The sequence below is a fragment of the Ammospiza nelsoni genome, chromosome 8, assembly GCF_027579445.1.
Source record: "Ammospiza nelsoni isolate bAmmNel1 chromosome 8, bAmmNel1.pri, whole genome shotgun sequence".
NCBI classification, from domain to species: Eukaryota; Metazoa; Chordata; class Aves; order Passeriformes; family Passerellidae; genus Ammospiza; species Ammospiza nelsoni.
In genome coordinates this window covers 24,112,255-24,135,826 of record NC_080640.1, presented here as the reverse complement: position 1 = coordinate 24,135,826, position 23,572 = coordinate 24,112,255, and the positions used below count along the sequence as shown (strand labels likewise).

General features: G+C 42.0%; 1 protein-coding gene across 1 annotated transcript in view; it reads left to right on the top strand.

The window, feature by feature from the left end:
- The first annotated feature begins 609 nt into the window (after window positions 1-609).
- Window positions 610-23,572, top strand: part of ZCCHC24 (zinc finger CCHC-type containing 24) — a 107,485-nt gene continuing 84,522 nt past the window's right edge. The window contains exons 1-2 of the mRNA XM_059477483.1: window positions 610-1,116; window positions 17,127-17,327. Coding sequence (XP_059333466.1) covers window positions 877-1,116; window positions 17,127-17,327 — 441 coding nt within the window. The 5' untranslated portion in view covers window positions 610-876. The remainder of the gene's footprint in view (window positions 1,117-17,126; window positions 17,328-23,572) is intronic.

Genomic DNA, 23,572 nt, shown 5'->3' with positions numbered 1-23,572 from the left:
AGAGCCAGGCTCCCCCGAGCCCACGCCAGGGCTACCTAGATGGATTTCAAAGGGAACATCGCGCCGCTCGCCTGCCTTATTTGGAAAACCCAACTCTGCACGGCTTGGCACAACCTCAGCGGCCGCGCAGCGCTTCGCAAACCCGGAGCTCTGACAGAGATTTAACCAGAAGGAACCTCAGATTGCAATGAACTCCCAGCACCAGCAAGAAACAGAAATGAGAATAAAAAGAGCGGGCGGGCTGACAAGAGCCGAGCGAAAGTTGTCGAGTTAAAAACAAGCCCAAAAGGGCCCAGCGAGGAGCCCTCGGGAGGGCTTTGCGCGTGTTCAGGAAGGAGGAGAAGGAAGGCCGGGGAGTGAGCGAGGGAGCCGGTGGGACCGCGGCGGGCAGGGGCCGGCGGTGCGGGCACAGCCGCGGCCGCACACGCTCCTCCGGCCGCGCTCGGGCGGGGGCGGAGCGGCGCCGGGACGCCCCTGCACCCCCGCGGCGGCCGGGAGGCCTATGGGGGCGCGGCGCCGCCGCCGGAGCGCCGGCAGCCCCTCCCCGCCGCTGCCTGCGGGACTGGGAATAAAGACAGATAGCGGGGCAGGCACCGGCCGGGCGGGCGGGACGGAGCGCGCACAAAGTTTCCTGCGGAGCCCGCGGGCGGCAGCAGCGATGCCCGTGCTGCGCGGAGCGCTGGGGCTGCGCGGGCGCCGCCGGCCTTAGGGGAGCGAGAGCGGCGCGGGGCGCGGCAGCGAGCCCCCGGCCCGTCCTCTCCTCCGGGCGGCCAGGAGGAAGCGCCCCGGGCAGGGACGGGAGAGCGGCACTGCCGGAGCGCGGGGAGGGGGACCGGCACCGCGGGGCCAGCCGCGCCGGCGGAGCCGGGGGGAAAGATGAGCTTGTTGTCAACCATCGACACCAGCGCCGCGCCCGTGTACCAGCCCGCCCAGCTCCTCAACTGGGTCTATCTCTCGCTGCAAGACACGCACCAGGCCAGCGCCTTCGATGCCTTCAGACCCGAGCCCTCCTCGTCCCAGCACCCCGACCTCGGCTACACCAAGAGCACGCCGGAGCTGGGCTCCTCACTGAGTTCCAGCTATCTCAACAGTTTCTTCCAGCTCCAGCGGAGCGAGGTGAGTCCGCCGCGCCGCCCGGCGCGGAGCCCCCGGCCCCCCCGGGCCACAACCGCCATGATGCCTCGGCAGCCTCCTGCCCCTTCCCCGGGCCGGCACCGAGCCGCCCCGAGCGGGGCAGCCCCGCTCCCCGCCGCGCTCGCCGGGGCGGCTCGGCCACCCGCGCACGCTCCCTGTCCTCCCGGCCCCTTCCCGCCCGGCGCTCCCTCGCTGCCCGTCCCGCTAGCGGGCCGGGGCCAGGCGCCGCCGCCGCGGCATTGGCGCGGCCGCCGCCTCCTCCCGCCGCGCGCCAGCGGCGCGGGGCGCCCGTGTTGACAGTCTGGTCAATGGTTACACGGATTTCCCGTGCGCAGCCGGAGGGACGGGGGGCAGGACACGCAAAAAGTGCTACATCCGTCATAACGTGCAAAAATACCACCGCTGCCGCCACCCCCCCTTTTAGTTTTTTTTTTTTTCCTAAAGCGTTACTTTAAAAACTTGATACATATGGCTTATGAGAGATCAAAGGCAGGCACTATTGGAAAGGAAGAAATATAAACAGGAACGTGACAAAAACAGAAAAAAAGTTTTGTGCACCTTTTGTAACGAAAAACAAGACTAAATGTAACCAAAGGGAAGGAAGCTAAAAAACTGGGATATGCAAAGACAATTCGCTGTGGAACTCCCTGTCACAGGAAGTTGTTGAGGTCAAGCACTTCTGCATTGGAGGGGTTTCACATGTGTGGAGACACTGCAAGGTGGCACCTCGCACACCACAGCTCCAGCCTCTCCAGAAAAGACCCAGCTACAATTTGGCACCCTACTGTGGGAGTTTGCCGGAGGCATTCAACAGCATCTTTGTTTCATATGGTCAGATGGACTATACACCCAACCTGCTCTGGCACTTCCCACAGAACCACATTTCCACCACCTTTTATGTTAAACATCGACTTAAAATGTATTCTCAATCAAAGTACACTCTTCTGTTCTGTCAGAAAAGTTATGGAGTTATTAATTAAAACTAAATCAAATTCCCCAAGTGCGCTCATAATAGAGCTGCTAACAGCTGAGAGCCAGAGTTATATAGACCTGTTTTCCTTTAATTAGAAATTCTTTCTTCTTTAAGAATTTAACAAAGCACATCCAATCTCAAAATAGATACTATTTTTGAGAGTAAGTGGCTCGGAAGCCATTCAACCCGATTAAGTCTTATTAAGCATGACACAACATGGGCAGTTCAACAACATGTATACCTAATAAGCACATTGATTTTACAAAAAGATTGGCAGGCAGTGCAATTTAAACTATTAGCTACCTACCTGTTGATGACAAATTGTAGATTTGACCCCTTCCTGCTTGGCTTTCGAGCTTTATGGTACCCAGGTAGCAGCAAGGCTCCAGGAGTTCGGCCAGCATGGATTCCAGATTGGGACTCTCTTCAGGCCCGTGTCTGTTGAAGTTGGGATACATTCTGCTCACAGCAGGTCCTTTATTTTTTGGGAGAAAAAGGAAGAAACAAGTAAATGGAGTCTGCATTCAGGAAGTCTTTGAAACAGTCTCTGAGAAACAGTTTTCTCTTCCTGACAGATCCCCAAGTTAATTTTCGGCTTCTACTATACTCTGTGCAAGTAGGGGCTAATCCTTTTGTCACACTCCCTTTTCCACTTGGCTCATAGATTTTTCCATTTTCCCCCCTAACATTTCTTCTGGAAAATAATTTGCCTGCTATGACAGGCCTTCCTCAGGCCCCTGTCTCTGCCCCAGCTCCAAGCAGTCAGTCCCTGTGCAGCCTCCCCCAGCTGTGCTGTTTTCAGATCCCAGAAGTCACCTTCTGTGTGGATTCCTATCATCCACAAGCTGCAACTTTATTCTGCTCTTTTTAACCTCATTGCAGTTTCCTGAGGCACATGAGAGGAACTGAGAATTCCAGCTCTGTGGAAAGCCAAGAGTATTCACCATTCAGAAAATAAGAAGCCATTTCTAAAACAGCTATGCAGCTGTTTTATTATTTTTAAAAGATAAAGCGTGTTAGTTTGTTGCCATTCATGTTCCAGCCTGTGATGACAGCATTGACTATGTGGGTGATGGAGACACTTCTGTGTTTCCAGTATTCACCTGAACTTTGTCTTAATACATGGTAACCTGAAAAGAGGGAAAGGAGCAGAGCTATCTCCTATGGCATGGGAATGCTTCTGCCCTGCTGGAAGTAGGGAACCCTCTAATTTCCCAGGCTAGCACTGCCTGCTTATACAGCAGCTTTCATTCAAGGCTTTAGAAGGTGCTAGAGATACTGTTGCTCAAAAGAAGTTCTGCCAATATGTTAGATGCTCTGTTCTTTCCAGAAAGGGGAAACTAGGCTGCTTTTTGGCAGGAGTCACCCAAGAGTTTCCGACGATGTCATGCTCCTAATTCTTGAGATTCTAACATCTGTTTATTTGCAGATGCCATTGGGTATGCACTACACATTTCAACCACATAAAATTATTTTGGAGAGCATTAGTACTGTATGCTGTTTCTGCAGCAAGTGGGCTTATGCTATCTTTGGAACAACACATAGCTTTCCACAGTCAAACTGTTGACTGTTTTCTACACAGTGCTTGCTTTGGTTGGCATTTTTTTCTCCTCACAGTTTTGTCCTGGGTTGGCTTAGCCTGGAGCCGAGCTGTGACAATGATTGACACATAGCTGTACACAATATTTGGAAAGTGACCTAATGAGGGTCCAAAATAGCAACAGATTGAAAAATGATAGGATCATAGGGTGTAAAATAGTTGTGTGTCCTGTATGTTGCCTTGCAATTGAAACTTTCTGGAGAAGAACACTTGGAATAAGAGACAGCACTTGTGAAAAGTTGCTATTATACAGGGTTTGCAAGTCTGCATGGCACTGCCTGTGTATGTGACTTGCATACTGACCAAAGGAACAGGACAGAAAAAAAATAAAAGTGCCAGCACCCACAGAGTAGTCTTGTACTTCAAGATTTTTGTCCTCCAGACTTTTTCCACTACAATGGATGCCTTCTAAATAAACATGATGAACACAGCTGTTTGGTGCATAAAAGCCCATTGTACCAAGAAAAAAAAACAATAATAAAGGTTTAAACAGTAAAGAAACAATGAGTGTTTTGTTCTGTATGCAAGACTCGTTTTGCAAAACAGATCTGCTTTAAACCAAACTTTATGGCAGCATTTGTTGTCCTAGATATGAAATAAAAGCATGTTAGACCATTAAGATGCAATAAATTGGCCATGGAACTGAGCTCCACCCTCATTATAACACCATCCATCAGAGCCAAGTATTTCAGGTTTTGTTGTGAGGCTGGTTACAGGGAATTTAATGTCTGTGAGACACAGCCAGGTATCTGTGGCTTTGTCATTGAGGGTTATAACTGAACAACCTAGAGTGAGGGGTCAAGAGACCCATAAGATATTTTTCTGCACTGACAGGAGGCATCCTACCAGGTCAATGCTGTCTTTGGTCGAGAAGAGACAGCAAGCAGTAACTAGAAATTATCATAATAGTTGATTTTTTTTCTCTACTCTGTGTCTTTCAAGAGCAAAATTCCTTCTAGAAGCCTCTATGGCAGCCACTTTCTGGATCTAAAACAGATTTTATTTAAGCACAAGTAACTGCACATACTAGATGAGAAAATAATCACTGTTTCCGTGTTTCTGAATTGGAGAATCCAGATCCAGTCCTTATAGGCAAGAGGGGAACTAACTGCAAATAAGAGCACACCAGCTAGTTCAGTTTGCTGCTGTAAAGTATGGATCACTTGTTTGGAAAGAAAAATGCATGGAGGTAAAAAAAGTTCACAGAGTGCTGTGGAAAATAACATTCAAATCCCTGTGAAACAAGCAAGTCTAAAGCACTAGGATAGATTAGGTAACTTCCCAAAGAAGATAGTGACATTCACAAGCTAACAACAGAAACTGATGAAACACTGGAAGAACAAAAACATAGGGAAGGAAATTGGCAGTTTTACAGAAAATGTATTTTATCAAACTTGTTGTCTGTCTGTCTTTCATAGAATTAGGGGGCTACATACTAGGCTGATACTTGATGAAGAAATATCTGTTATTTGGCCTAGATGAAGTAATTTGAAGGATAATGATAAGATTTTAAAAAATCTCCATTCTGTTAGTATCAGAAGAATACAGTGATTGCCATACCACATCAGGCCATTGGTTCCCTGAATTAAGTGCAGTATCTTCGAGAACAGCCATGATTAATAGATTTTAAAGGGAAAACCAAATGCATTTTAAGAGGCTGCTCACAACCAGTACGGTCTGAAGGCAGACTCAACAGAGAGGCAGGTTAGCAGAAATTGCCATATCTTCCAGAACGTGTCCAATTTGTTTAATTTTGTGTAACATTGTTAGTAATTCTAACACACAGCATGCTTTTGATCCACAAGGTGCTTAATGTGCTAGGCATTCAAATGAGGACTTCTTGCTTTCTCAGCTACAGACTGACAGTAGCAGTCTATGGTACCTGAATATGTCCTTTAATAATAATGATTACTATTTATTTCCTAATTTTAATTTTTTTCTCAATATTCTTTGTGTAAGTAGGAGTGCTCTTAACCTTCCCCAAGTTTTATTGAAAGGGCACTAGCATAACAATTCCTGTCTTGCAGGAACTGGTGCTCTCTGCCTCAGGATGATTGTACACTACCAATATTTTGTGGCTAAAGTGCCAGACAAGTAATTCCAAAATGCTTTTCAGGAAGTTAAATGTCAATTCTCACATCAGACCTCCTAAGAGATTCCAGAGCTGAATCTCTTACATTAATCAGAGGACAGCATGCATTTGGAGATCTTGGCAGAACCAGCCTCTGTCCTCCTGACACAGCCAGCTCCAGAGCCCTTTCGATGGTGCTGCCTCAGCACACAAAGTGCAGCTTTCACAGCCCCCTGTACACTGCTCTCAAAATCTGACATCCTATTGCAGGTATTTGAGCTAATAACTATTCTGTTCCTAATTCCAATTGGACGTATGCTTTAAAATGCAAAAATTCAGGGGTTTATGTCTATGAGCATTCTCTTTTGCACCCTGTTCTTATCTCTGCAGCCGTGGCCTCCTGCTTTGCTACTTCTGCAGCCTTTGGAAAACACCCATGTTTGCCAGGGAAATAAAAACCCCACATGTGAGTGTACTATAGGAAGTGGAGTCAGAAAATAAGATCTATATCTTTTATAAAAAGTGTGAAACTCAAATTATTATCCAAATTACACTCTTCCATTTGTATCACCTTGGTGTGGCTTTAGGCTTCTCTATTGTCCAGGATTAAGTGCTTTGTTTGTGTGTGTTTTTGGAAGTGGGCAGTCCTGCATGTAGCAGATATTCTCTTACTCTTGACACTTAGGCTGAGTTACCTAATAGCAATTTGATTGCAGGAAGAAATGCACAAGAGCCAAATTTGATTCACCAAAGAAAGTGTTCTAAATACAAGTGTGTTGCTTTTACTCTGGCTTCCTTACCTGACTAAGGACAGCAGAAAGTTCCCAGAAGTAAGAAGAAAATGTCTTGAATTTACTCCAACAGCCAGAGCCTCTTGTGTTGTGTCCTTGCCCACAAACTCCCCCTGCCCCCAGCAAGTGCTGCTGTAGCTCGGCAGCACACCTGCCCTACCTCCAGCTTTAACTAATTCAAAGATGACTTACACCTGGGCTTTACTCCATTTGCAGTGAAAGTACTATCCACCATAGTAATCTGCAGCTACTTGCTTTCACATCACAATCAGAGCCACACTTGGAAAGCTGGCAAGAACCAAAATATTAATTGCTGAAAGTAAATCAGGTCTTCAAGAAGAGGAATATGCACTTTCTACTTTACTATTGATTTCTTTTTGATAGCTTGAAAAGAAAAATAAAATAAAGAAATATCAAATTATTATAGTTATATTTCTTTTTACAGTTATATTTTTTATTCTGGATTAGCTGAAAATCATGGCCAATTCTTTTCAATCACTTGGGATTTTGTATCTATGCAAATTCCTCATTGAGAGAAGCGCTGGCATGTTTTTTCTGCCTCACAAATACATTCACATCTTGGAAAAAACCTGTCAGGCAGTTTATAGAAAAGAAAAACACACTAACCTATAATTGGAGGCAAAAGGATGTAGAATTCCTGTTACAATTATATTTTATACACAGAGCTTTCATTTACAGTTATTTTATGCATTTACAGTGTCTTCCATGCCAAAGCACCCAAACAAAGGGGTGATGTAACTGCGTGTTGGGTAATGATTTTTCATCCACTCCTCTTTTGCTCTGCAGACACAGACTCAGTTATTCAGAAGAGAAAGGGAAGATCCTTCTCCAGTGAACTGCACAAATGATCAGACAACCGAGTCTGACTTGAACCAATATATTAATTCATGAAGTGCATGGAATGAATTAGATTACCAAGAGGTGTAGCAAACTGCTTTTATCCCAATGCCACTCTTCGCCCCAGCCAGGCCTTTTTGGTTACATTTGGGAGATTTTGTGTGCTTGTACAAGATAGAACTTGTAGAGATGGTCCTGCTACTTGGTAATTGACAACTAGAAGAAAAGATTGCATTTTACTGACAGATGCTAGGTGAGGATTAACGCCAAGGAGAGTTTTCTACATCAGAGTTTAAGTGCACCATAAAAGGACTTTGAAACACAATTTAAGTGAAATTTAAATCTAAGACCAGAGAATCTTCTCATCTTTAAGAAGCATGAACAATAATGACATAGTGCACTTGTCAAAAAGTGCAGCACAGATATTACAAAACCAAATCATACAATTCTGATAATATGTATTTGCACAGGAACAAAAGAAGCTGTATCCTGTTACCCAAATTAGATGCATACATAAAAAATGTTACCTAAAAAATGATACCGGGTATAACCTTCCATTTTCTGAACAGATTAATGAAGTGTAACAATTAATACCCATACCTCTCCCCAGTTTGTCCTCCTCAGAAAAATTGCCAACAGCCTGATGCCCGTTTTGCTAACTCTGGAATTGCTCTTCCTCTTTTAGAAAGCCACAATGAAATTACTAAATTAAACGGAGAGAGTATAAGTCTTTTCCTCATGGTTTACTTAGCTTCTGTGTGGGTTCCAGAGTAATTATAATAGATCAAAGCAACTAGTTAAATTTTACAAAGCTATTTAAATCTTACAGTAATGCTGACTTAATTCAGACAGACAGTATTTCATAAGTGTAAAAGCCTGGATCACTTGGTTTTTCCTGCAGGTTGGTTCTTACTCTCAGAACCATAGCAAACCATTTGTGATCTGCTAAAAGTAGAATCTAAAATTATAGACAGATCCACTTGAGGAAAGCAGAATAAATGCAGGGTTACAAGTCCTTTCTCCCTGTCCCTCATTGTCTAGCCAGGCCAGCACAGCTGTGGGGAGTTTTGGTGGCTTTTACATTTTAACATATCACAAGCATAGCCCCTTAATTTCTGTCATATGTTTTGGTGTAAGCAGCTAGTAACAAATCCAATACTTGGACTAAGAGGAGTTTTAAGGAGCCTCATGTAGAGGCTTTTCTTAGCTCTTTCAACTGCTGCTGATTGGAGAACTGCTGCCTGGTCTTCCAGACCTCTTTCTTAAGAAATACATTTTGTGTTTTGACAAATTTAGTTTGAAGATTAGCAAATGCCCTCATGATCCAGGACTTGAGCTCATATGCTAAGCAGAGATAAATTCCTGCTGTATTAACTGACCACCCACACCTACTCCATGCATGTGGCAGGATTTGGTGTCTCTTCAATGAACACAAGTGCAATACCTTACATAGAAGGGTTGTGGGTACCTGGAAATCTGTATTTGCATCTCATCCAGCTAAATGCCAACCAAGCAAACACTTTGGGGTATCAGCTTGGTCTCACAGATTTCTCTTGCTTCTAGGAGTTCCAGGTATCTCAGGGATCTTTGCAGGGGAGTTGCAGCCTGTATTTCTTCACACTAAGGGAGCCTGCTAGGCAACTATTTTGTAAATAGTCATTAGGGCTATGGATACTTGTGGTTGAAAGGAGAGCAAAGGATCTATTGTACAGTCACTGCACCCTGAAAATAGAGGACTAGCAAGAGTTTTTAAGAGAGTTTGGTCATCAGTGGTCCTTGAAATACAGAGGTGTTTTTCTATAACCATCTTCCTCTAACATACATTGCAACTGAAATTAGTACAATAATAGATTAATTCCTCTAACAGTCACAGCATGGGAAGAAAAAAAACCCTCAAATCTACTTTGAAACCAGATTTCTCAGTTGTTATTTTATAATTTATCTGAAGCAGATTGTGGTGTTTTAGGTTTGCTTGCTGAGATCACACTTCAAGCTGTGCTGTATCACAGTTGATTAAGAGGGTAACTTTAAACGTAGATAAAACTATCTAAAAGCTGGAGTCACCAAATGAAATTCCAGCCTGTCACCTAGTAATAGAAATAATTTATTTTCCTCCCTATATTCAATTTAATAAAGGTTTTTGTCTTCCCATGAGTGCAGGAGCTGGGGCCCAGGCCCTGAGAGGGGCCCGCTCTGGGCAGATGATGTATTGTTCCTACCTCTGACAGCGACCTCAGCTTCGCCTCTTCCAAACCTTGGCAGCCGTCGCTGAGCTTTCTGTGCCAAGAAGGCATTACTGGATGTAAATGATATAAACAAAACTGTCTCAGACTTAGAGTTCTGTTTAACCCAAAATGGACATTTCTTAGCAAAACCTTTCATCATGCGAGAGCTGCACAGGAGGTGAATGCTTCCCTAAGTGTGCCTTGAACAGGCACATATCTATTTCCGGGTGTTATTTTTCTTGCGTTTGGAGTGTCAAAAGACCTACCAAATGAGAGGAAACTCGACTCTTGTTTTTCAGACTGCAGGTCAGATTGAGACAAGATTTCCTGCAGGAAGCAGAGATGTTAACAGAAAGTGCAGGGATCAAAACATGTCCATCCGTTTCTGCCCTCCCTTCATGCTGTACAGCCTTCATGACCTGTGCCTCACCAGAGACCCCTGTCTCGAGCAAAAGGACTTGGTTTTGGGCAGGGGGACAGAGGGCCCTGCCAGGGACCCTCCCCATGGCCTCTCCCCAAAGGTCAGGGAGGTTGGTGGCCAGGGGGGACCTGGCTCGGGCAGGCAGGGGACAGCCTGGGAATCCAGGGCTCCTGCGGGGATGTATTAAAGCAATTTGCAATGTGAATGGTCTCTGGTGTCCCTTATATAGTGCTCATGTGTTAGAGCTTCTCTTGAACATAAGTGGGCAGTTGTTGGGCATTCAGCAGATGAAAAGGATTGGTGCACGATTTAGAAAGTTCCTTCAAGACTGCACACCTCTGACCAGAGCAAATCTCTGTCCTCTCCCACATCTGCCTTTCAAGGCCTTTTGTGAGGTCCCTGTACATTGTGGAAAATGAGTGTCCTCGCTGATATCCACAGCAAACCCATTCCTGAGGCTGAAATAAGGAGGATCACACTACTAGCAGAAAGCCAAAAGGCCTGCCTGAGCTCCAGCAAGCCTGGAGATGGTGACTGGATAATTCCTGAACTGTCAGCATGACTTTACCACTGTACAGCACAGAGGGAGCAGGATTTTTTTAAGACCTGAGTAACTCATTGAAAGCTTTGGATCCAAGTGTTAAAGCCTGGCAGATCTAAAGCAAGGCTTGGTGGTGGCGTGTGTTGCTCCCCAGCCTTGCAGCGATTGAAGGGACACACCAGTCCTGCTCAGAGGAGGGGGTTGCACCCCTTGCTGTTCTGCAGAGTCTCAGCAATTGCAGCCTGAGAAGCCACAGCCAGCTGAGCTGTCAGATTTGGAATAACTAGATTAGGGAGATCTGTATGCTGGATTAAAGATTCATTGCCCCTGAATAACTCACTTCACAACCACTGGCAGGTCACTCTGTGTTTGTAGCTGTCCCCTTAAGTTACTGTTTCTGCAGAAGGAAAGGCCTAGTGTCATCTATCTGAAAATATTTAGAAGTAGACATTAGTGTTAGCAGTTTAACATAAACATGTATTTGTCTAAAACCCCCTGCAGAAGAAAGATGAATTAAGGTATACTTGGCTAGTCTAACTAGCCGGGAATGCATTAAGGTTTCTGGGCTAATCTGCATTTATCTGTGGTTTTATATGAGAACTTGAGTAATTCAGATTTTTTACTAAAAGTAAGGCCAAAGACCAGATTTTTTTGACAGCTGACTTAAAAGTTGACTTCAGAGGAAAACAGAAACCTGAGTCTTTTTTTTTCTTGCTCCAGGCAAACATTTTCTTTACTGAGTGATGAGCTTGGCTTTCAGTATTCCAATGATAAAATGTTACTGAACAAACTCTTAAGCTGTTTTTTTGTAAAAGTATACAATTTATCAGATGAGCTAAAGCAGACACAAGCCATACAGGAGCAGTTTTTGAGGTTTTCCAGTTCAGCCTTGGTAATTAAACTTCTCTATTTCTTCTGGCTCAAATTAATACAACTAAATTTATTACAGTATTTTCATTTAATCCCTCTGTTTTCAGAAGGCTTTGAGGTTGGCCATAAACATTGATGATGATCTTAAAGGCCTTTTCCAGTCTAAACAATTCCATGATTCTATTCTGTGATTCTGCATTGGATGTTTTCTTTGGGGACAAAACCAGGGAACTGTTTTAACCACTTATGAAGAGTTGAAGCACAGAGAAGTCAGATTTGAAATGCTCTTCTCCAAACATGGTTGTCTTCTGGTGCAACTGTTGTGCTTTCCCACCTACTGCATGGCCCAGTGGATAAAGCCCACATCAGAAACAAGTCTTGGGGCACTAGGAAATAAACCAGCTATAGGCCCTTGGGTTAAGTTTTGTATATTACACATTCAAGCCACTGAATTACTGTTTGGGTTGCTCAGATTTCCCTCTCCTCTAACGTGAAAGTAAAAACTGAGGGCAATGACTTGTCTATCCCACTGTTTTATCCATGACACAGCACAGGGACCACTCAGTTCTTATCTTAGTGAAAATCCAAGCTGATAACTTTAGCACCTTTTGATATTTCAGTGCAGGGCTAATGAGTAGCATGGCTAGTCTGGTTACTGTCATACAGGCTGGAAAATATTTACAATTTACAGGGGATGAAAACCTTACTTTTTCCATACTGATGACAAGGCAATCCAACTCCCTTTTCCTACAAACTTCAAGCAGCCATGGCATCTGTCAATTTAAACTTAACTCTGTCCATTAAGACTGCTTTATTTATGACCTTTATTAGGTCAGCAGCAAAAATAAGTCATCAAAAATTCTTTGCTCATTTCTTTTCAAATATATGCTATTTCATTCTGTGGAAGCATTGATGGCTGGACTAGATTGTAGGACCATTGGAGTGCTACAGGACATCACTTCAGTATGTGCAATTACTACAGTTGTAGAGAGAACCATAAGCAAAAAATCACACTAACTTCTGGAGCATCAGGCATGCACTGGCCAGATACAGCCCCCATCACCCAGCACAAGTCATTCTAGCTTTATGTAATGTGGATATGTTCAGCTTTATCACTGCCTTAAGGGTCCAGCAACCACAAACTGAACTTGGGGCAGAAACTGGTTTTTCCAGAGATACCTCTACTTTTCCAGTCCGTGCCTAATAAGAAGATACCATTCCCACATGAACAAGTTGCCATTGCTTATTAATACCAGCTGGTCTGGTAGATGCTCAGGCATAAATGTCATAATTGAGAGGCTGTTGTGCTCTCTGTGCTTTTAAAAACATACCTTTATGGGTAAAGCAATAGCTATACATATCAAAGGGAAATTTGGAATGTAAGACTTGCCTCTTATTTATCTTTCAACATTTCAGTGCATATTCACATTCAAAGTTGTCTTCCTTCTCAACATTATACCATTGCTAAAAAAGAAACTAAAGAGACAAAGCCAGGGTTTCAGGGATTCTTTTTCTACCTCTTGACACATCAATCCCAAAAGATGTTTCTGAAAGGCAGGGACCCAGCCAAGGGAATCAGGAGCATTAGCCAATTATTCATGAAATGAGGAATAACTTAGAGGTGAATTAGCTACTGGAACTCCTGAGTCACTCATATATGTTACCCAACTGGAAATCAGAGTGAGGAAGCCTAAAAGACAATAGCTGCCTTTCACAAAGGACCACACTGCAACCCTACAGGTTATGTGCCCTTTAACTGGAAACACTGAGCAAACAAATAACAAAGGGAAATTCGCTTCCCAACACCACCAACAGATACAGTTTAAAGATCTGCCCAGCAGTGAGGTTACCTTTGGAAAACACAAGATCTTCAGTTGGGTTCATATTCAATTAAATCAACAAGTTTCATAGGAAGGAAAAAACAAACAAATAGACAAACTTACATTATCAGCTCGAACCTCCCACCAAGGCTGTTTCTAAGTTTCACCACCACGTTCCCCATCCCCCCAGTATGGCAAGATAAGGAAATCCTGAATTCATTGCAGCTGGGCTGATGAGCCTTGTAATTAGGACATGCAGTGTGGTCTTTCAGGCGCCTTGAGAACACTAACCCTTTCACTGCCAAAGCCTTTTTGCCTGTTCAAGCTCAAAATGAGACTCTATTTGAGAGGTATTATTGTCTACCATTTAAAGAAATAGGCTGGCTTTGCTAGTGTTGCATTGTGAACACAGAGTAAAGTCATTGCTTTTGGTGGAATTCATGAGAGGAGCAATCTCCCTGCCACCTCCCAGATGAGTACTAATACACTTGAGACCAGAGTGAGTCAGAATGCATTTGTTTCTTCATCTCTGTTTTCTGTCTGAGGCCATCAACACTCTCCCTGGCACTCTAATCACCCCCTGGACATCTCCTTTTGGTGTGAAGCTAATTCAAAGTTTTTATTCAAAACCCTTCTTAAAAATCCTCTTTGCAGCAGTGCAAATACTTAGTAAGGGCTGAATTGCCTGTTCTGCTCAATTGAGTGCCCCAGAAAGAAAAAAAAAAAAAGGCAAACCAAAACTGTTTTATGTATCTCAGCAATATTCATTCACCCTTTGTCCTTTACAATGACAAAATGGAGTCAATCACCATTTCATCACATTTGTTACAAGCCCTAAGCTTTCACTAGGTGATTCCAGGGGCCGGGATGAACTTTCCCATTACCACCCTTATTATATAACTTGGATTTTGGGAATGGTTTATTTCCGCATCTCTTTCTGAAGAACTAGAGATTTCCAGAGCTAGAAACCATTTGTGCTGGTGCTCTTTATAGCAACTTTCAAGTGTCAGATTGATGTGTTTTTCACATTGACTTGGAGTCATACAGATTTAAGGCCATTTTCCAGGTCAGATTGGCAGGAACTGCTGAATCCTTTGCCTGACTATACCCAGAGGGATGGGCTGCATCTTGGGATCATCTAGGCATTTTCCAAAGGAATGCATTGTCCTTTAAAGTGCCAATGTCATCAGCAATGTCCATCTTCTCCTTTACTGTCATGTTCTGGGATGTTATATTTGTTTCTTCCTTTTTACCACTGGGCCTCAGGATGATTGTAGGGAGGTGTTTCACGGTGCTGTGTGTGCACTGAATGTTTTGCTGTGTCCAGCTGTGGCATGCACTGCACAAGTGCCCTGCCAGCTGAACCAGGTGGCCACTTTTAGAGCAGTGTGCCACTCTTTGGCCACAGAACCCTTGGTGACTGCTAGGGGTAGGATTTAGTGTCAGTGCAGCCCATGTCTGATGGGATCCCAGCCTCTGGCACAGCTTCTGGCTGCCACAGTTGAAATAAAAGTTTGTGAAGGTTTGCTGCCAAGGTGCCAAACTGCACCTTGTTTTCAATATTGACCTGAAACTTGCCAGGAAGGGTTGGTGGAGGAGTGAGTTACAAAATACCCAGCTGTGGTTCCAAATTGCTCCCTTTCAATGAGGGCAACAGCTCAGTGTAAAGGATGTGTAGGAAAGAAAACAGTCATCACTGCATGCCATATGTCCAATTCAAAGCCCACTGTAGGCAGCTGACAGATATGTTTTGGTTTGTTACTGAGTTGGCCCTGGGGGGAAAAATAACAACCTCCTGATGGGCAGGAGTTATTCTGCATCCCCAGAAGATATTCCAGATTTCAGCAATAGGTAAAGAATTTGTGACTTCATACGTTCTGTGTTTATACTTTCACCCTTCTATAAAATCAGATAGTAAGGAATTTGCAAAGCTACTAATGGGTGTAATGCAGGTGAAGTACTTTAAGAACCTCTTGGCAAGAGGATCTCTTAAAAAGAAGGATTTTATATTTTTCCAAGAGTATATAAGAGAAAGTGGCTCCTAGGGAGACAAGAACTTCTTGGAGACCCTTAATTAATACTATTTTGGCATTCACAGCACTTCCCCTTCCTTTTCAAAATCTGATGCCAAGAATTTCTCATTCCAATAGCATCCAATAAATCCTAGAACTAAATTCCAGTGACCATTGGAGGTCTCTTTGGTTGCTTGATGGCTAAAGCAGCTAAAAGCTTTTTATTAATTTTTGAAATACCTTTTCCTTTTAAAATCTGTAGCTTTAACCCCTGAAACAAAGTGGCTGATTCTCCTCTCAGCCACATCATCTTGCACAGCACAGAACTATGCTACACAGGATGTTTTAGCCCAGGGCATATGTGAAGTCCCAGGTGAGATCAGATTCCACTCTGGGACCTCTTGAACTGATCCTGATGCTGTGCACCAGCTTCAGCTTGGCAAGAGGAGTCAGAGGAATTCAGCATGTTGTGTTTGACTACAGTGCAAGTGGGTGAAGCAGATTACTAGGCTGAATTTTCCTGTACACCATCTGTGGAGGGATGGAATTCAGGGACAGCTGGGGCTCACCCAGGTATTTGTGCCTAGAGCTTTAATATTTTTTTTTTGTATGCAGCTGTCACCCAGAAAACACTCACTGTGCAGGCACCCCGAATGTTTGAGATCTCTGAAATTAATTTAATTTCAAGTTCAGATTAATTTCACAAACTCTAAATCAATTTCAGTGCATGTCTTCAAAATATATATAACATGTATAAACACATGAAAACACCTATAAAGACCCCATCGAAATATTAGAATTCAGTAAAATTACAGCACAGAGTCACAGATTGGACCTCTTCTTACCTACTTTCCCATAAGCCAGCAGTAATTCTCTGATGGCAGGAGAATTACATGAGCTTAGCATTGCAGACCTAGGGTGGAAACACCATGTGAAATGTGTCCCATCATGTGAGGATGGAAAGGACACTCAACAGTTGGTCCTATTTCTACAGTCATTCATTATGTTAATTTTTAAAAGAGTTTTAGTTTTCCTTTTGAACTCCACTAAGGTTTCTTTTGGACCTTCAGTGGTTAAAGTGAATTAATCCTTCTTATCTCCATTAGGGAGAATACCTATTTAGGTGTTGATGGGTTTCCTGCTGTTCTAAAACTACTGAATAGCAAATTAGGAGCTACTGATTTGGATTTGCAGATTGAGAGAGTGAAGATCCTATTGAGGTGAAGTACAAAACCCAGGTATTTACTGTTTATCAGGAAATGTTTAAATCACAGCAGGTTCTCCCTGAGAAAATCCAAACCAGATGAAGCTCTCAATGCTTCTTGTTATTATTTGAACATGGGACTCTGTGTTGACTGATTAACCGGATTGGAAATTGGAAGTTACTTTGCATTTTTCTTGGTGTTCTTTCCTTTCTCTGACTTCGGTATTCTTTGCCAAAGTAGTTTTGGACACAAAAGGGTTCTGTTTTGTGAATTGTTCTTTCAGCTTTTTGCCTGCATAATCTAACTGTACTATGAATGCATTATGGCCAAACACAAGAAAGCAATCATGGCTTAACGGAAAGGTTGCACTAAGAGAACCATGGCAAGCTCAAAGTTTCCTGAGCAATGCAATGGTGACCAGCTCCATTGCACTGCCATTGTGAAGCCTGTATATTGCTTCCCTCAAATGTGTAGCCATGTTCCTAAGAAAAAAATAATCACTTTGTTTTTCCTGCTATTTTTATCCATCCCCTATTCAAATCTCCCCCAGAACAATCCTTAATACAGTACTGTGTTGCATGTGACTTATTTGTTTTCTTTTGCAGGCTCTGAGCAGCAGTCTCTACAAGAGTGCATCCCCTTATGGCTCCCTTAACAACATTGTGGATGGGTTAAGCTCCCTCACCGAGCATTTCTCTGACCTATCCCTTTCTTCAGAAGCCAGAAAACCCAGCAAGAGGCCACCTCCTAACTACCTGTGCCACCTCTGCTTTAACAAGGGACACTACATCAAAGACTGTCCCCAGGTAAGTAATATATAATATTCTGAAAAAATTTGCATCAATGTTTTCTTTAGTCCTTGATTTAGCAACACAGAATTTGACTGAAATACTTCAGAGTGAGTAACACTGTAGAGGTATCTTGACATGGCCAAGCTAGCCATGTGTTCCTTTAATCTATTCTTTATCACTATGTTGATAGACAAAGTACACTATTTATTTGCCTTGCAAGTATTACAGAAAACATTAATGTAGGCACACAGCTGAGCAGATTCTGGTAACTTTAAAAATGGCTACTCTGTAATTTTCTGTCGGGCAGCACTCTGTGTTATCAGTTTGGCAATGGCACTTAATGCAACAAGTTACATATGCTTAAGGAGAAGAAATTGTTACATTCAGAGAGAACTTTGAATCAGTGTTGCAGTAACATGGGCTCCAGGTATTTTGAGCGCAAAGTCTTTTTTGTCCTACAGTAGAGGTTTGCTGTACTTCGCAAAATGACTTTGACTCCTAGAACTTTTCTGTAGTGGCAAAGCTGGCAATATTTATTTCCTTCAAAAAGAGGTATAAACCAGTGTGCACTAAAAGCACTTGCCAATCTACAATTTTTTTTTTTTTCCCCTGAGGCTCCCAAGTGCAGTGAACCAGGTTTCTTAATTTTCTGGTTTCAGCTGGATGCAGTTGTGTTGCTGGCTTAAACTTTCACAATTTCAACAACATCCTATGTAAAGTCCCAAGGAAATTAAAATGCTGCCAATACTCTAAAACACAGATGTGGACAGTACCAGCATCCACTTCATTATGACTTTAACCTCCTAGCCTCTTATTGTGTGGTTTTCAGCAGAATTAATCTGCATAAAAATTAACTACAGTTAGTTTGCTATTGAGGATGTCAGACATTTATAAACCAAATACAGGCAGAAAAACATCTGCCAGCAGAGGAAGGAGAGCATGAAATCAAGACTAACATCAGATGAGCTTTGAGTGTATGCCTCTTGCTGTTATGCATAGACTAACTTTATCACTTTCACTGTATATCTTTCATTAATTCTAATGAAAGCTATGGAATTAAAGTATATTTGCAGTCTTGGTGTGGCACTTGAAAATATTTTTACTTCTTATTTTGATCTAGGTTGAGTAAGAATTTTCTTTAGGAAAAAACTATGACATTTTCTTTGCTTCTAGGAGATCAAAAGTACTCTGGTTTCTTTACTTAAATGCTTAATCTACTTAATTTAGCATGTTACAGAAGAATGTAAAGATAGAACCATGTAATAGCATACATTACTTAACAAGAGGATTGAAACTCCAACTACTAAATATGTGGCAGAGTGAGAAACTGCTGGACTGGGGATGGATGGTTGTGCTTTGCCATGCTCTGTGAGAAAGCAAATGAATGCTGCAGGTCTCTTGACAATCAGTATGTGCAAGCTGCAGCTCACACAGACCAAGTGAATGTGTCAGTGTTGGAGCAGTAATGCATTATTTATTTCATGGGTATTTTTAGGGTTTGAGGCACTAGGGATTAAACATGTTAGTGAAAATTGAAGACATGCACACAGAAATCCAGGAGATACGAACAATTTAGGGTTGTGTAGTAACACTAATTCTCTTAAATTGCACATCCTGTATATATATATTTTCTTAATTTGAAGGCTTAATTTGTCAAGTCTTCAATTTCTCTGTGAACCAGGAAGTGGAAAGAGTTCCTACTGGCATACTCTGTGACTATCCTGTGAGTTTGGGAGGAATGAGGAAAGGAGCCCAGGACAGGGAAACATCTGCTCGCTCACCACATGGAGTCTGTGGTTACAGGCAGTCATATCATATAGCCCCTTTTGAACACTGATCAGGTTTTACTTGGGAAGCATTTCAGTATTTTGCCTTTGCTACTGCTGGTGTGGGAAGCTGCTCCAGAACCTCAGTCCTCTCCTAACTAGAAATCTTCCGATTTCTGGGGTGAATGTAACTCATGGCCACTTCATAGTCATTTGTTCTCCTGCCAACACTGTCCTCCACTGAAATAGCTCTTATCCCTCCCTGGTGTTTATCTCAGGATGTAATAATAGACTGCAATCATATCCTCTCTCAGCATTCAATCACATCCTCTCTCAGCTTTCATTCTGTAGGACTAACCTAGCCAGGTTTTCTCAGTTTCTTCACACAAAGGATACAGAGCCTCTATTCCCCTGGCCTTCTCAAGGCTGTTCTTTTGTGCTTTTCATCTCCTTGCTCATGCATGGCCACACGTACCTGTGGCATCCCAGAGCAGAGCTTTCAGTGCCTTCTGCTCTGTGTGCACAGTTCTGTTTGTGCTAGTTAAGGGACAGGTGATATGAAATTGATTCCTCTTTAACTGGAGATTTCTTCTACCACAGGCAAGTGCTTTCTGGTTTAATCAGCAAGTGCTTTCTTGAGGGAAAGCAGAGTTAAGCATTCACAGAAACATGCACACTTTGCTTATGTTATCTGAGATGAGGACAGTTCTAAAGAGGATGACCCTGTGTACACAAGTTATGTTCAAAACATTGTGCACAAAATGGGAGCAGCAATGGCAGGATCAGGCTTTTTTCATAAAGTCCCCATTTGTTACCACTGCTTTTGACAAGAACTGATTTCCTAATTTGAACATTATATGCACTGCTTAATATCTTAGGTTTGATGCTTAGTTTTGCTAGTGCTGTCAAAAATAAGTTGTTTAGCAAATCCTACCACAAAAGGGCTGTAGTTGTGTGTTTTTAAAGTCCTTAAACCAGGATAAAGAAAAGAGATAAACCAATCTGATCTGGACAAAACATGTATCAGTAAATCATACAGTATTTTTTCTTTTGTTTTTATGAAACTGCCTAATAAGAAACACATTTTGAAATGGGGTGTTCTATGAAGTTTTTTCTGCATAGCAAAGAAATTGTGTAACAGCTTTAGGACTAAATATCCTCTCTTAATTCTGCCTGTTATCACCACTGAAAATATATGCTGTTTTTCTGTTGTTGTAAAAGTTGATGAAAATGCATGTATCAGTTCAGATTGATATTTTAAGTGATGATCATATTCCAGGAGGTTAAATAATGACAAACAAAAACTGCCAGCTTTAGCTTTTAAGTACCTCTTGTATCTGCCCTTTCTCTAATATTGTGTCCACAACTATCTGTTTCAAAATTGAAATGGGATTTAGCAGTCTTCTATTATTGTACCATGTAGTTTGTGTCATACATGGTGATAGAAAATGTTCTTTTCTGTTTAGGAAACTACCAGAAATAAGAACAATGTTATGATTGCAATTCATCATTTCCAACTTGCCTAGATTTTCAAAAAGCTGTTTGTTGCAATAATTATGTCCATAAAAAACCCAACACTAATCTTTAGTATCATCTTTATAGCATACCTACATTTCTTCCAAAACTAATTTGTGAGTTTCAGTGGCTTAGACAATAACATCTTACTCATACCTCTCTGATGTTCTTGCACATACGGAATTCTTATTGACTTGAATGAAGTGAAAAAGTGTGGAGAATAAAGGTTAAAAGTAGTGTTCTTAATATAGCCCTGCTCTTAAATTATCATTGACAGTGCCATAAAAAATAAACAAGATCTTTCTCTTTAAATAGCAAGGAAGGTAAGGAATGAGAGTACTTTTCCTGTCTGGTTTACAAGTCGATTGCATTATATATATATATATGTGTGTGTGTGTGTGTGTGTGTGTGTGTGTATGTATATATATGTGTGTGTATATATATATATGTATATATATATGTGTGTGTGTATATATATATATCTGTATATGTATGTATATAGATCTGTCAAAACTTTGTACACTTATTTGTGTACCCAAAGATATTGTACCTATGCCTCATGACCATAGGGGCTTTTTTCCCCTACCAGGAAAAGAAAAACCAATGAGTTCTGAACCAGTAATATTAAAGATACACGATTCTATGTGACCTTTTTTTGTATAGCAGGTATAGAAATTATTAGAAGATCTTGTAAAAAAAGTTACATTGTCTTTTTTCACCCATTATCACTATATCTTTATTTTTAAATCCTATAAAGTATAAACAGTGAGTTCCTTTGTACCAAGTATGGCCTATAAAAAAATGAATCTTGCTCCTTTCAATTGTTAAGAATGTTATTGACATGAATTCTCTTCCATGATGTCATCAACCTAAATTCAGACCTATCATAGAGGTTTAATTTGCAAAACTTATAGAATAATGGGGTATGGTGTCTATGTCTAGATACAATCTATGTAGACATTTGTAAATAAAGCACCTAGTTCACATTCTAAGATGTTGCTGAGTGAAGGAACCTTTGTCATTTTTCAGAAATCTACTTAGGAAAGTAAACACACAAATCCTGGACCTCATTTTATGCATATGTCATTCCAGCTGTTAATTTAATAAGGAGCAACAGAAGCCCAAGTTCAGAGCTCCAGCAAAGCATCTCTGTATTCAGAATTTTCAAACTGCTCTACCTGGTGTTTCTGCCCTAACTGTATTCAAATACTGTGCCAGTGCCAAGCTCATTGAAAAACCTTTCTGACAATTCCTGTGAATTTCTGCACAGGCAAGGAACCCTTACCTCATGGTGATGTGCTGGGGAAAGTAAATAGGCAAATATTACTGTTCTGTAGTCAAATTCCCATGCCCTGGCAATATTTATCCCAGTTTCTGGGAGACAGAGGAATGTTGCACAGTGTGTTTCCCAATTTTACATTGTACTTACAGAGGAAAATGCCATGTGCATGCTCACAGGAGTACAGACATATATGTAGTGGGAAGCTCAGTCTCTTTCTGCACTGCGTGTTTAAACCTGTGGCTGAAATGCATGGCATGGTCCACGTTAATGGGGCCAACACGGGGAGTCTTTCCACTGCCAACAGGGATCTTTGAAGCAGATCCTGTAAAACTGAAGTGCCTTGAGAGCACAAATTCAAGTCAATAGGAGCAGTAGGTAATTGCTGTGGCTGCTTGAGTTTGCAGAGATTTGCTTTTGTGGTTTCATGCAGGATGTGGAAGAAATCAGTGTCAAGCTGAGTTCAGTCCTTTCTTCTTAGCCCCTAGCTTGGGCTGCCAGATCACACTGCCCTGAAGCTGTCCCTCCCTGTGCTCACATACACTGCAGCTCTGGCAGCTCTTTGGCTGCACGGCTGGAGCAACTCTCATGCCTCAAACATTCATCTGGTTTCACCCGTGCCTTACGGTTGTGCGAGGATCTCAAAGGTGCAGAACATTTATGGAATTCCCAGCTGAGATTTCTCCAGGTACCAAAGGCTGACTAAGATGGCAATGAGGAACAAACTAGCATCTCTACAAAGTTGGAAAAATCTAACTGTCTGGTTTTAGATCCAAAATATTTTTTTTTTTTTTTAAAGGCAAAACAAACACAAACTTCTTGGAATTTATCTTCCCTTTTAAGTAAAGGTGAGATTTCAAAGAGCTCTGGAATTAAAGGAGATCACAGACCTTAGAAAATGCTAACATTGACTCTGAAAATGTTTTTGACAGTTGCTACATTTTACATTTTGTAGTAGGTTTTTAGATATTGTGAGACAGCATGCAAATAAATGTGTCATTTCTCTATTGAACTGAGTGAGAGGTCATTATTATTACTCAGTTATAGGATGAGGGATTAATTTCCCCATTCTTGGAGGAATCTGACACCCTGTATGGGCTCAATTTTTCAGGTTCCACCATAGTTTGTGATCAGAGTATACTTGGTGGCATTTAATCTGGTGCTGTACAGGCCTCTCCTATTTATGCTCCTATTCTGTCTCCCTAGGGAGTTACTAAAGTATCCCTGATACAAATAAATCAGTATTTGAATTACCAGAATGAGTATTCTTCTTGCAGAGGTAAAGATGAAAATATGGGACACATAAGAAAAGAAAACAACAATTTTACATCTGGTAAGTTAGTGGTGTTAGTGAGGTCAGTGCTGAACAGAACCTGCTAGCCTGTGTTACAAGGAGGGAAAAGGTGTTAAATCTCTGCTATATGTAATTGCTTTCAAACCATTTGTGGCACTCCAGAAAAAAAGTCTCTATGTCTAGCCCCCTCATTCTCTAGCTTTGAAATACATTGAGGTATGCACATTTCTCTCCTACACATGGTTCTAGAAGGAATTGTAACTTTTAGGTGTTCTTATGTGTACTTATGCACATACCTAAATTCCACATTACAAGATACTGGATGAATGTGAGGCTCTGAAGAGTCCTCTTTATATACAACATGCTGATTTCATTTATTCCTATTTTTTCATTGAGAACCTGCATT